The sequence below is a fragment of the Lissotriton vulgaris genome, chromosome 12, assembly GCF_964263255.1.
Source record: "Lissotriton vulgaris chromosome 12, aLisVul1.2, whole genome shotgun sequence".
In the NCBI taxonomy this organism is placed as follows: Eukaryota; Metazoa; Chordata; class Amphibia; order Caudata; family Salamandridae; genus Lissotriton; species Lissotriton vulgaris.
The window spans coordinates 73,353,656-73,366,979 of NC_141700.1; the positions used below are offsets into that span (position 1 = coordinate 73,353,656).

At 48.2% G+C, this 13,324-nt stretch overlaps 1 protein-coding gene across 2 annotated transcripts in view; it reads right to left on the reverse strand.

Moving 5' to 3' along the window:
* AP3D1 (adaptor related protein complex 3 subunit delta 1) overlaps positions 1-13,324 on the reverse strand; it is a 400,132-nt gene that overhangs the window by 100,680 nt on the left and 286,128 nt on the right. Inside the window, exon 26 of one of the 2 annotated variants that reach the window (XM_086947180.1) lies at positions 665-829. In XM_086947180.1, the coding sequence (XP_086803306.1) occupies positions 665-829 (165 nt within the window). Of the gene's footprint in view, positions 1-664; positions 833-13,324 lie in introns of both variants that reach the window. The other variant, XM_086947179.1, reaches the window with a different exon arrangement.

The window sequence follows — 13,324 nt, forward strand, 5'->3', positions numbered from 1 at the left end:
ACTTCTCCACACATCAATTCAAACGAAATTGAATAAAGAAACTGATTTAATCTGCCAAATGCAAAGTAACGATGCAAGTTTAAAACACCCCAATAAATAGCACCTTCAGAAACATCTAAGAAATCATTAGATTGTATTTCAGTACTTAATGTCTGGCTAGCTACCACGTTTCCAATTCAGGCAGATTTGAATTGGGGCTTACACAATACTTTACCTTACTGGAAGTTAATATGAGCAAAACTCACCATATAGGCGCTTACGAGATATACGATGGCCCTAATCAGGATGATGCGGCTAATGTAACTAGAGATGCCTGCTAGCTTGAGACTTAATAGCTTTGAGGAAAATCTGTTACAAAAGTCCATTATCCTGCTCTCAAATCTTTCAAAAATGAAACACAAACTTCCACATTTCCAACCTTAAAAAGTGACCAAATTAACAGACTGATTTTGACCACCATGCCACAATAGCAAAAATCATAAAAACCATCCCTTCACTTAGCTCAACCCGGTCCACATCTGAATTTGAAATAAGGCCTAATGTGAACATTTTTAAAATGGTTCCCCATGAGCAGCCCTCACAACACATTTCAATTACTTTAAGATTTTTTGAAAGAACAGATTTCGTCCACGCCTTCTGACGGACTATAGTACAAGCCTCTTACCGGTAGTGGCTCTTCATCCAGGGTGCCATTTGGCACAGCTTCAGTCGTTTCTTCTTCACTGTGGTGGTGGTGCCGGTGATGGTGGTGCTTCTTCCGAGACTTCTTCTCGTCCTTTGATTTCTCATCCTTTTCTTTTTTGTGCTTCTTCTTATGCTTGGAAGGTTTCTGCTAAAAACAGGCAAGTGCTCAATTACACACCCAGAGGACCAAATAAAGTGTTGGGCTATAATTAACTTAAAAAAAAGTAAACAAGCTTCTTCTCTTCTTTAACTTTTTCCAAATAAGTGAGGGATTCTATATCACATTTAAACTGTTTATGAAGAAAAATATGTATATCCGCAAATGAACTGTGTTTGCAATAGTAAACCTCTTTTAAAAAGGAGGAAATGTGGTTTGTGAAATAACCTTAATCACTATTTTCATGTTCTCTACTAGAGAGAAGGTCGCGTTGTTAAGGAGTTTAATGACGATTTAATGACTGGAGAACGAAGATTACAAGAAAAAAATTATTGTTCCCTCCTCCCATTGGATCCCCATAATAACCCATTCTTAGTGGCAGAAAAGCCAGGAGGAACAGAAATCTAAGAATAAAAAGATAGAAATGTGTCAGGGAAACAGGTTTGGGTGACAGGCCTGACCCACATCAGGGAATAATCTGGAGTTAGAAGCCATAGGAACCATTTACTTACCTTTGGTAACAATCTTTTTGGCTGATGCTGTATCTAACGGAAGATTCCCCCCTTAAGAATATCCCTAGGAACCAGAACACTTTAAGTACAATTCTCCCACACGGCGATAGGTGGAACAGTGCAACTCCGCGTTTACTTCATTCTGCCCCTTGAAGTGACAATGGAGCTGCATATGGCCCAATGACAAGTTCTTCCTTGACTCCGTATACGCCATAGGACACACAGCACAATATAAACAGATGTAGCAGGGCGCAGATTCCTAAATAGGGACCTTTGTAGATACAAAAAGAGAGACCATTCTACAGAAGTGGGAGGTGGGAGGACAGTGAGGAATCTGTAGTTGGAGTATGCATCAGAAAGAAGAATACTTCTAGCCACAGATTCCTCACCTTTTGGAGATACCTAAGCAGCCCAAGGTGGTGGGTCTGTGGAATGGCTCAAACCAAAAATACCTCCAAGACCGAATGGGCGAAATGCCCTCCCTGTTGGAGCTGGCTATCAAGAGAAGAAAACAAGTTACTGGCATTCTTTTGGGCACTACCTAGCATCAGCTCTGACTACCCCACCAAACTAAGCCTTTTCATCTGAGCCCCACGTTTCCAACCACAGCCGGCCTGTGCCTGACTTTAAAATGGCGGCCAAAGAGGACGTCGCCTGACCCACACAGAGAGATACTGGTAGATACTGGGGGCGCCAAACAGAGGGGCAACTGGGATGTCCTGCCTCATCATGCAAAGGGAGCTTCAGGGGCCCTTGCCATATCTCCAGTGTGATCAGTTCCAGTGAATTCATAACCAGGACACCCCAGAAAAACAAAAGTAGGACTACTACAAGGAAAAAAAAAAAATTCCAATGAAGAGAGCAGTAAAGGAAGGGAAAGAGTGCCTTCCACCTAGGCAGAGGCCCTGAGTCTAACTGCCCTGCCCCCGACCATCACCTGCAATCCGTTGCGCAGAATAGCGACCCAGGAGGGCTTGCAATGCCCCACACGACTTCTAACCACGGGTCCTACTGAACTGCACCCTCAATCTGTCGCCTGCCCTCCGGGCCACTCTAGCGCCACACCCCTACCTAATCTGGCTCCCCTCCCACCTCACCCACGATGGCCCGGGACCAGCCCCCCCCTCCTCCACCAGCCCCACTTGCCCACCTTAAACCTCACAGCCGAAACTCCTTCACCATCATTTTCCCCCCACTCCTCTCTACTAAGCAGCGACGCACCCTCAAGCAGAAACTCATTCGCAATCACAAAGAAACCCTAATCACGGACATCTACCACTCGGCCTCCACTGGACCGACCAAGATGGACCTAATATTCCACACTGAAAGACCAGAATACTGGGTCTCCACGATTAGATCGCGGATGTTTATAGCCAAAACAACTTCCACGCTCCACAGCTGCAAACTAACCACGACTCTTCCGTTCAGATCAGCTGGCAGAGGCTACATAACCGTGACCATCTTCACCAATGGCACGGTCCTCATCCAAGCTAACAATGAGAACCTAGAAGCTTTCGACTCCATATTTCCCGCACTCAGGTCAGCCCCTCCCATCCTCGCCTCTACGCCGCCTCCGACCACGACCACAACTTACAGTGAAGACCCTGATACTCCCTTCCGCAACCCCTACCCAGCCCCAGTAATACCGCACCCTCCATGCTCAGCCACCCAACATCCGCAGGACACTCAATCCCCCTCCTCCGCCCCCTCCTCCAACCACCTGACCTCCCTTAACACCAAGCTACGACAGCCTCCTACAGCAATCACCCCCACGCCAGCAGGCTGCCTTCAGATAACGAGCCACTTCCCCTCTAGTCTCCCTACATCCCTCAATCCACCCCTGTCCAAGCACCCCCCTGTCCTCCTCCCTTCCTCCCCCCTGTCTAAACCCCCGCCGGACCCTCCCCTGAACACCTCCCCCGTCCTTCACCCTATCTCCCAACCCACCCCGAACACCCTCCCGTCCTTCACCCTGACCCCTATCTCCCAACCCATTCAGAACACCCCCCCGTCCTTCTCCCTGACCCCTATCCCCCAACCCACCCTCTCGAACCCTAGCACTCTCGGACCCACCGCGGATGCCCACATCCCCTTCCTTGAGGCCATATCAAAACGGCTCGCAGCCCTGGAAAACCAGGTCAACACTATCACCCATGGTCTTTCAGAAATCATCTCTAACCTTGGAATAGTCTGTAATCCCTACAAACTCTCCCCCCGGACCTCCCCCCACGTCAAAACGTCCTCTATTTCCTCTCCCACTCCAATGGGCTCAAATCACCCGACCGCCAGGTCCCTTAGATCAGAAGCTCCTATGTCAGACAGGGAAGCAGCCTTACTTGCCGCCACCTATGACTCCTCCCCTACGGAGTCACCCAAATCTAAAATTCAAGTCATCACAGGTCACCGGAAAGACCGACCCATCGTCAATACACAGAGATTACCAGTCCTCACCGCTATACCTAGAGAGACTAAAGAGGGAACCACCAGTAATCAGGAGAAATTCACCAACTGCCTCCTAATCAACTGCAGATCGGCTTCTCTACACGCAACGGACCTAGCCGAAGCCATCCTCACCCATGACATTGACGTTGCGTTCCTCACGGAGACTTGGCTTAATAAGACATCCCCTCCCTGCCTAGACATGCTGGTTCCACCCGGCTTCTCCCTCATCTCCAAAGATAGGATTGAACAACGAGGAGGTGGGGTCGCTATCATCCACAAGGACAGCTGGAGCATCACAGAAACCGCCTCCTTCGAGTATGACTCCTTTGAATGCCTATCCACTGTCATCAAGACAAAAGACAACGACTCTCTACTGTGCCACCTACTCTATCACCCCCCGGGCAGAAATAACGAGTTCGGAGACCAATTATCAAACCTGATTGCACAAGAGACACTGGGCGACTCCAAAAACTTAATTCTTGGCGACCTGAACATCCGGTGGAATGAGACCCACAACCCTCTAATCAAATCGCTATCTAGCCTCCTTGATGAGAACAACCTCACCCAACATTGTACTGAGGAGACTCACTACAAAGGAGCCACACTGGATGCCATCATTGCCCAAAAGAATTCTATCACGGTCAACCACATACTACCAGTTGACTGGTCAGATCACCACATGATCTTATTCCACATCAATCACCCCATCTTCTCGCTTAAACCTCCGCAAGACCCGCCTAAATGGTCGAGAAACCTCTCCCAAGTACCCCAAGACATCTTGGAAGGTCAACTAAGCGCTCTTCTTTCAAATAACTCTATGCACCTCTCGACCAACGACCTCGTCGACCACTATAACTCGGGGGTAGTCGCCATACTTGACAATCTAGCTCCTCTCAAACTCAAAAGAAGCCGAGCCACTCCATCCAGAACCTGGTTCACTGCGGACCTCAACGCAGAAAGAAGAAACCTGAGAACCAAAGAAAGAAAGTGGAGAAACAACCCAACCGCCATTCTCCGCCTTCAACTAAAATCAGCCCGTAGGAAGTACAACAACCATATCAAAAACAAGAAATCCAGCTTCTTCCGGGAGGCATTGGTCAAATCCAAAAACAGACCCAAAGAACTCTACAACATAATCAGACAACAAACAACAAAGCCCCTGCCCTCAACCCTACAGGCTTCCAAAGAACTTTGTGACAACTTTGCCAACTTCTTCAAGGTCAAAGTCCAAAAAATCGAACTATCTCTAGACATCAACAACCCACACCTCCAGAAGAGCTACTCGACCGCCCCAGTGGCACTCCCATCCGACTCCTTTCCCTCCCCCTGGCTAAGCTTTCGCCCCGTCCAGGAAACTGAGATAATCGCGCTGATCTCGACCTCCAAACCTTCAGCACACATCTCAGACCCCATCCCCCCATCTTTAATCAAACAAATGAAGCTTACCTTAGCACCTATCTGGGGAAGAATCATAAACAGCTCCCTACAAAGCGGTGTGGTCCCAGATTGTCTAAAAATGGGACAAGTCACTCCCCTCCTGAAAAAACCCGGTCTCGACTCAACTGACCTGAACAATTTCAGACCAATATCTAACCTCCCTTTACTCTCGAAAACACTTGAACGCTGTGTACTCCTGCAACTGACGCAACACCTGGACAACATCAATCTCCTGGACCCCCTCCAATCTGGCTTCAGACAAGGCCGCAGCACTGAAACCGCGATGTTGAACATCATAGATGACATCCATGGATCTCTTGACGCTGACAAGTGCTGCCTCCTCATACTCCTTGATCTCTCAGCAGCGTTCGACACGGTGGACCACAAGCTCCTCATCACGACTCTCCAAGAAAGAGCCGGCCTTGGCGAGGTAGTTCTCAAGTGGTTTTCCTCCTTTTTACACAACCGTTCGCAACTAATAAAAATCAAGAACTTCACCTCCGATACCCAGCAAGTCAACAAGGGTGCCCCCCAAGGATCGGTGCTCTCCCCCCAGCTCTTTAACATCTACATGGAGCCACTCGCTAAGTTACTCAGGAACGCCAACATCAACTTCCACCTCTACGCGGACGACACGCAGATTTACCTGGAAATCTCCTCTCTTAAAGACATCCAGAGACTCAACGATATCCTAAATGAAGTTCAAGACTGGCTGACAAAGAATCACCTGAAACTCAACCCCGATAAGACAGAAACACTCCTCATCTCAAACAAAGAAGATAACCCTCAAATCACCGAGTGGCTAAAGTCGATCGATGCTCTCAAGGGTAACCTCACGCTAGCAGACTCCGTTAAATCCCTGGGCTTCACCTTAGACCCTAAACTAACCCTGACAAATCACATTAAGAACTCGGCGAAAAGCGCATTCTTCAACCTCAGACTTTTGAACAAAATTAAACCTTACATTCCCAACAAGGACCTCAAACTAGCCACGCAATCTCTAGTTCTATCAAGACTGGACTATGGGAACTCAATCCTAACAGGCATCCCCAAATCCCACCTGGCTCCACTAAAAACAACACTTCACGCGGCAGCAAGAATGATCACAGGCTGCAAAAAATATGATCGCATCTCCCCGGCTCTTAAAGAACTCGAATGGCTCCCTGTGGAAATGCGAAGTACCTTCAGAACGGCCTGCCTAACCCACAAGGCCCTCCACACCGGCAAACCGGAATACCTGGCTAACAAGCTCAAAAAAGCAGGCCAAGCCAGAAATTTGAGAAGCTCTAATTCCCTACTGCTCATCCTACCAAAAACCAGAAGGAAGAGAACTGCGGACTGCTCTTTCTCAGGAAATGCCCCCAAAATATGGAACGCCATCCCCCCGCACATCAGAACTCTACCGTCCTATGCAGAATTCAAGAGCCAACTTAAATCCTTGTGCCTGATCCGCTCCCTTGGTTATGGATAACTTGGAGCTGCAAACGTCTCAGAATCCATGCGGTATTGTTGAATCCAGTACTGAGAAGCCCTGCTGTCCGAACTTTTCTTCTTTCCAAATTGTCTATCGCCGATTACTTTTATTGGGTTTGTTTCATGTTGTTCTCTCTTTCATGCCCACTACTGTGAAGCGCTCTGATACCTTCGGGTCTTGTTAGCGCTATAGAAAACTTCTAAATAAATAAATAAATAAATAAGTTACTTACCTGTAACTACGGTTATCCAGTATTGGTATCTTTCATAGATTCACATGCCTGAATCATTCCCCATCGTCGAGGCGGGAGTCCCACGGTAAAACAAATATATATACAATAGCAGTGCCTAAAAACGTTCTTGTAGTAGGCTGGAAAGCCTGAAGGCCTAGCTAGGACCAACACTTAGCAGCCTATCTACCTCATTATGTAAAAAGACCTGAAATAGTAGCCTCAGCCAATCAGCTGTCCTCACCCTCTAGAACCTTCCCAGCCCTGGCAGTTCTCCTCAGATTTTCCCAGCACAAGTGAGAATAAGTATCCATAAAATAGAACTGCCCTGCCGGGGAGGAGGGTGGGTGCATGTGAATCTATGAAAGATACCAATACTGGATAACCGTAGTTACAGGTAAGTAACTTTTTTTCTTATCCAGTATTGGGGTATCTTTCATAGATTCACATGCCTGAATCAGAGTAGCAAGCAGTGACATCATGTCTGTCGTTAGAGGAAGGTGGGAGACAAAATAAATCGTTTACACCCCCACACAACCTGGAAGGTTATAGAGCACAAACTTGTTTACATAACATATGCATCAAAAACCTTCATAAAGTACATCACAGATTAGGAGAGCGTTTGAAAAGAATAAAACATCATAATGAAATAAATCTGCTTAAAACAGTCAAATGAAGAAGAAAAAACTATAAAGAGTCTAACCTTAATGAAGAAGATGCTGCAGCACCGCTTCCCCAACTGCTGTATCATCATGAGTTGCCGACTGCAGACAGTAGTGCTTCGTAAACGTGTGCACACTTTTCCACGTAGCAGCTCGGCAAATGTTCTCCAGCGTCAGAGGGCCGTGGACACTGACATTGTTCTGGTGGAATGCGCTTTAACCTTTCTTGCTAAAGGTTTGTTAGCTTTGTCATGACGGAAGAGAATCGTAGATGACAACCATCTAGCTATAGTTGCCTTTGTTACAGCCTGACCCAAGGTGGCTTGATCATAAGCAACAAAAAGTTGATTAGATTTGCGTATGTCTTTTGTTTTTTGAAGACAAAACTTTAAACACCGTTTCACATCTAAGGAATGTAAAACTTTCTCCGTCGGAGTTTTAGGATCCGGGAAAAAAGTTTTGAGCTTGACAGGCTGATTGATGTGAAATTGGGTCGGCACCTTTGGGCTGAATCTTGGGTTGGTCCTAAGCGTCACAAAGTCTCTAGAGAATTGCAAGAATGGGTGTGCAATTGTGAAGGCCTGTATCTCACTGACTCTGCGGGCAGAGGCGAGAGCCAGTAAAATCGCCACTTTCCAAGTTAGAAACTTCAGCTCCGCTTTATGAATAGGTTCAAAGGGCCTTTTCAGAAGTTGGGACAAAACAATATTAGGATCCCATTCAGGAGGAGGAGACCGAACTGGAGGAAAAGCTCGGAAGATCCCTTTAAGGAATTGTTTGATCAAAGATGATGAACATAAAGATGGTTTGTTGGAACACTTTCTGAATCTGGATATTGCCGCTAGATGTACCTTAATGGACGAGAAAGCCAGTCCTGTTCTAGCTAAGGACAGCAGATAAGGAAGGATGTCCTCAGGTGGAGCTTGGAGTGGATGAACATTATTTTCTCCACACCAAGAACAGAACCGTTTCCACTTAAAACGATATGTCCTGATGGTACTTTGCGCACGGGCCTGTGATAAGATCGCCCTGCAGTCCGAGGAGATGTTAAGATCCTTGAACTCTAGGAAGTCAGGAGCCAGGCGAGCAAGTGCAGCGACTGAGGATCCGGATAGTGGATCTGGCCCCCTTCCCCTGTTAACATGGACACTGTCGGTTTGAGACAAAGTGGGAACTGCTGGAGAGTAGAAGAAGTTCCTGAAACCAATACTGCCTTGGCCAACGGGGAGCAATGAGGATGAGAGTGCAATGCTCCCTCTTCATCTTTTGAAGTACTTTCGGTATGATTGGGATCGGAGGATAAGCGTATGCAAAGATTCCGGACCATTTCATCAAAAGGGCATTTCCCCTTGATCCCTGTTGAGGAAACCTGCTGGCGTAAAACAGGCATTTGCGGTTCTGTTGCGTGGCAAACAGATCCAGTGTTGGCGTTCCCCATGTTTGAAAGATCCTGTCCACTTGCTGTTGCTCGAGTTCCCATTCGTGACAGCTCGTGAAAGTCCTGCTGAGGTTGTCGGCTAGAGAGTATGCCATGGAGTATGGCCCATTCCCACATTTATTGAGCTTCCAACGACAGGGTGAGAATTTCGTTCCCCCTTGTTTGTTTATATAATACATGCTGGTGGTATTGTCCGTGCGCACCAGCACTGACGAATTCGCAATCCTTGGCAGAAAGGCTTGTAGGGATAGAAAAATGGCTCTCAGATCCAAGCTGTTTATGTGTTTCATTTGGTACTGACGAGACCATCGTCCTTGAATCTGAAGGTCCTGGAGGTGACCTCCCCAGCCTTCCATGGAAGCGTCTGTTGTAACGATGAACTCCGGTATTTCGTGGAGAAATGTGAGGCCGGGCGACAGGCTGTGTGCCTTCGACCACCAAAGAAGGGCTTGCTTCATCTTGGATGTTATTTTGATGCGATCGTCGAACGATCCGTCGACTTGCCTCCACTGTCGAAGTAACTCCTCCTGTAGTGGCCTCATTCTGAGTCTCGCCATAGGGATGAGGGTGATTGCAGACGAGCACATCCCCAGAAGGGAAGCAAATGTCCGAACCGAAATTGACCTTCTTGCAAATATTTGTTTTGCCAGCCTTAACAGTCTGAGTCAAGAACGCTTTGCACTGGCATGTGTCTAACACTGCTCCTAGAAAAGTCAACTCCTGATGAGGTTGAAGCTGAGATTTGCTAGAATTGAGGGTCAGTCCCAGATTTGAGAAAAGGGAGAGGGAACTCCTGACCGCCTCCATCGCGGATTTTCTTGATGGTCCTTTTAGTAGCCAGTCGTCGAGGTATGGGAAAACTTGTATTCCTTGTGACCTCAGCATGGCCGCCACCGGAGCCAAACATTTGGTGAATATTCTTGGCGCCGATTTCAGGCCGAATGGAAGCACTTTGAATTGAAAGTGGACGCCAGCCAGTGCAAATCTTAGGGATTTGCGATGTTTTGGGTGAATAGGAATGTGGAAGTAGGCGTCTTCCAGACCCAGAGAAGCCATAAAGTCCCCTTTGTTGAGACAAGGCAGAATGTCCGTTAGCGTTACCATGCGAAAACTCTGCTTCTTCAGATATTTGTTCAGTTTGCGCAGATCTAATATTGGACGCCACTCTCCTGAATTTTTCTCTACGAGGAAGAAGCAAGAATAAAATCCTTTCCCTTTTTGAGAGGCAGGAACTCGTTCTATTGCATTCTTGCATAGCATCTATAAGGCCTCTTTGAATAGTAAGTGAAGACGAGGGGGAGGGGGACCCCTGGGAGGCGCTGTTGGTGGTTTCTGTAAAAACTCCAGAGTGTGTCCATTCCTGACAAGATCCAGGACCCACTGATCCGAAGTTATATTCCGCCATTGTTGGTAAAATGCAGAAATTTTGGCGCCCACGGGAAGGGGAGGATAAATGACTGACGTCCGGCAAAGCTCATTGGCGCTTGTTGGAATCACGCCCTTGAGTGTTAGAGCGCCATTTCCCTCCCTGACGAGAGAAACTACCAGAAGCAGGCTGTCGGTAAGATGACTGATAGTACGGCTGTTTGTACTGGGACTGGTACTGCCGATTTTGCTGGTTGGAATAGTTCCCTCTGGAAGAATAACCACGGCCTATTGCTCCTCTAAAGGACCCCCTCTTGTATTGAAGGGTACCTAGAGATTTGGCAGTGTCCGTATCCGTTTTAATTGCCAATAAAGCGTCATCGATGTGTTTTCCAAAAAGTTAAGTCAAGTCAAGTCAAAAAGATTTGTATAGCGCGCTACATACCCAGAGGGTCTCAAGGCGCTTGAAGAAGGGTGGGGAGTTACTTGTCGAAAATCCACGTTTTGAGTTGCTTTCTGAATGCTAGGTGGTTCTGAGTAAGGCGAAGGTGAGTGGGAAGTGAGTTCCAAGTTTTAGCTGCTAGGTAGGAGAAGGATCTACCTCCCATGGTGGTTTTGTTGATACGAGGTACAGTGGCAAGGGCTTGGTTGGAGGATCGTAGCTGGCGGGAGGGGGTGTAGAAGGAAAGACGTGTGTTGAGGCATTCGGGTCCGATTTCGTAGAGTGCTTTGTGTGCGTGGGTTAGGAGCCGGAAAGTGATCCTCTTATTGACGGGGAGCCAGTGTAGGGTTTTCAGGTGATCAGAGATGTGTTCTTTGCGCGGAATGTCTAATATGAGCCTGGCTGAGGCGTTCTGGATGCGTTGTAGTTTTTTCTGGAGTTTTGCGGTGATGCCGGCGTAGAGGGTGTTTCCGTAGTCCAGTCGGCTCGTGACCAGAGCGTGGGTGACTGTTTTTCTAGTTTCGGTAGGGATCCAGCGAAATGTTTTTTTGAGCATGCGAAGAATGTTGAAGCAAGATGAAGAAACGGCGTTGACTTGTCTGTTCATCGAGAGTGAGGAATCCAGGATGACGCCCAGGTTCCGTGCATGGTCCGTCGGGATGGGTGCTTTTCCAAGGGCCTCTGGCCACCAAGAGTCGTCCCAGGCGGAGGGGGAGGTACCTAAGATGAGGACTTCTGTTTTGTCTGAGTTCAGTTTCAGACGGCTTTGCTTCATCCATTCAGCTACTTCTTTCATTCCTTCGTGTAGGTTGGTTTTGGCCGTGTTAGGGTCTCTGGTGAGTGATAGGATCAGTTGAGTGTCGTCGGCGTAGGAGATGATGTTGAGGTTATGTTGGCGTGCGATGGCCGCGAGGGGGCTCATGTAAACGTTGAAGAGGGTGGGACTGAGTGAGGACCCTTGAGGTACGCCGCAGATTACTTCAGTAGCTTCTGACTTGAATGGTGGAAGGCGGACTCTCTGGGTTCTTCCGGAGAGGAACGAGGTGATCCAATTCAGTGCTTTTCCTTGGATTCCGATGTTTTTGAGGCGCTGTAGAAGGGTGCTATGGCAGACTGTGTCGAAGGCTGCGGAGAGGTCGAGGAGGATGAGGGCGACTGTGTCTCCATTGTCCAGTAGAGTTCGAATGTCGTCTGTTGCTGCGATAAGGGCGGTTTCGGTGCTGTGCTTGGCTCGGAAGCCGGACTGTGAGGAGTCGAGAGATTTGTTGGTTTCGAGGAAGGTGGCGAGCTGGTTGTTGACAGCTTTCTCGATGACTTTGGCCGGGAATGGAAGGAGAGAGATAGGGCGATAGTTTTTGAGTTCGGTGGGGTCAGCTGTGGGTTTTTTCAGGAGGGCGCCGAGTTTGGCGTGTTTCCAGCTTTCCGGGAAGATAGCGGAGTTGAGGGAGCAGTTGATGACGTCTCGGAGGTGCGGTGCAATAATGGAGTCTGCTTTGTTAAAGATGTGGTGAGGGCAAGGGTCTGTGGGGGATCCTGAGTGGATAGAGTTCATCAGACGGATGGTGTCCTCAGTGGAGATTGGCTTCCAGTCATTGAGGATGTTCAGGGGGGTGGGGGTCCTGCAAGGGATTGGGTGGGTTGGTCTCCGGTTTGGTTGTCGAAGCTGTTGTGGATGTCTGCAATTTTGTTGTGGAAGAATGAGGCTAGGGAGTCGCAGAGGGCTTGAGAGGGGGTGATGTCGTTGGAGTTGGCTGAGGGGTTGGTAAATTCCTTGACGATGTTGAATAATTCCTTGCTGTTGTGGGCGTTGTTATCTAGACGGTCCTTGAAGGCTGCTTTCTTGGCATTTCGGATTAGTTGGTGGTGTATGCGGGTGGCGTTTTTGAAGGCGTCCTTGGTGCTGGTGGTTGGGTCTTTTTTCCAGGCCTTCGAGGGAGCGACAGAGTTTCTTGGATTTCTTAAGGTCATCGTTGAACCAGGAGGCCTTCTTGCTGCCTAGTTTGATTTGTCGTTTTTTCAGTGGTGCTAGGATATCGGCGCTGTTGGATAACCATTGGGTGAGGTTGGTGGCTGCTTGGTCTGGGTTTGAGGAGTGGGCGGGGGGCTTTTGAAGAAGCGATGAGGAGATCTGGTCGATGGTGATTTTGTTCCAGTTTCTTTGCAGAGTGGGTTGGGGGTGGTTGTTGGATGTGGGCTTGTTGTAGGTGAAGTGAACGCAGCTGTGGTCAGTCCAAAGGAGAGCTGTAGTGTGGCTGAAGGAAACATGCTTGCTGGAGGTGAAGATAGGGTCGAGTGTGTGACCTGCGATGTGGGTGGGGGTAGTGACAAGTTGTTTAAGTCCAAGGTTGGCGAGGTTGTCCAAAAGGGTGGTGGTGTTGCGGTCGTTGTTCTTTTCAAGGTGAAAGTTGAGGTCTCCCAAAAGGATATAGTCCTCGGAGGGGAGCGCGTGTGGAGTGATGAAGTCCGTGATGTCTTCACTAAA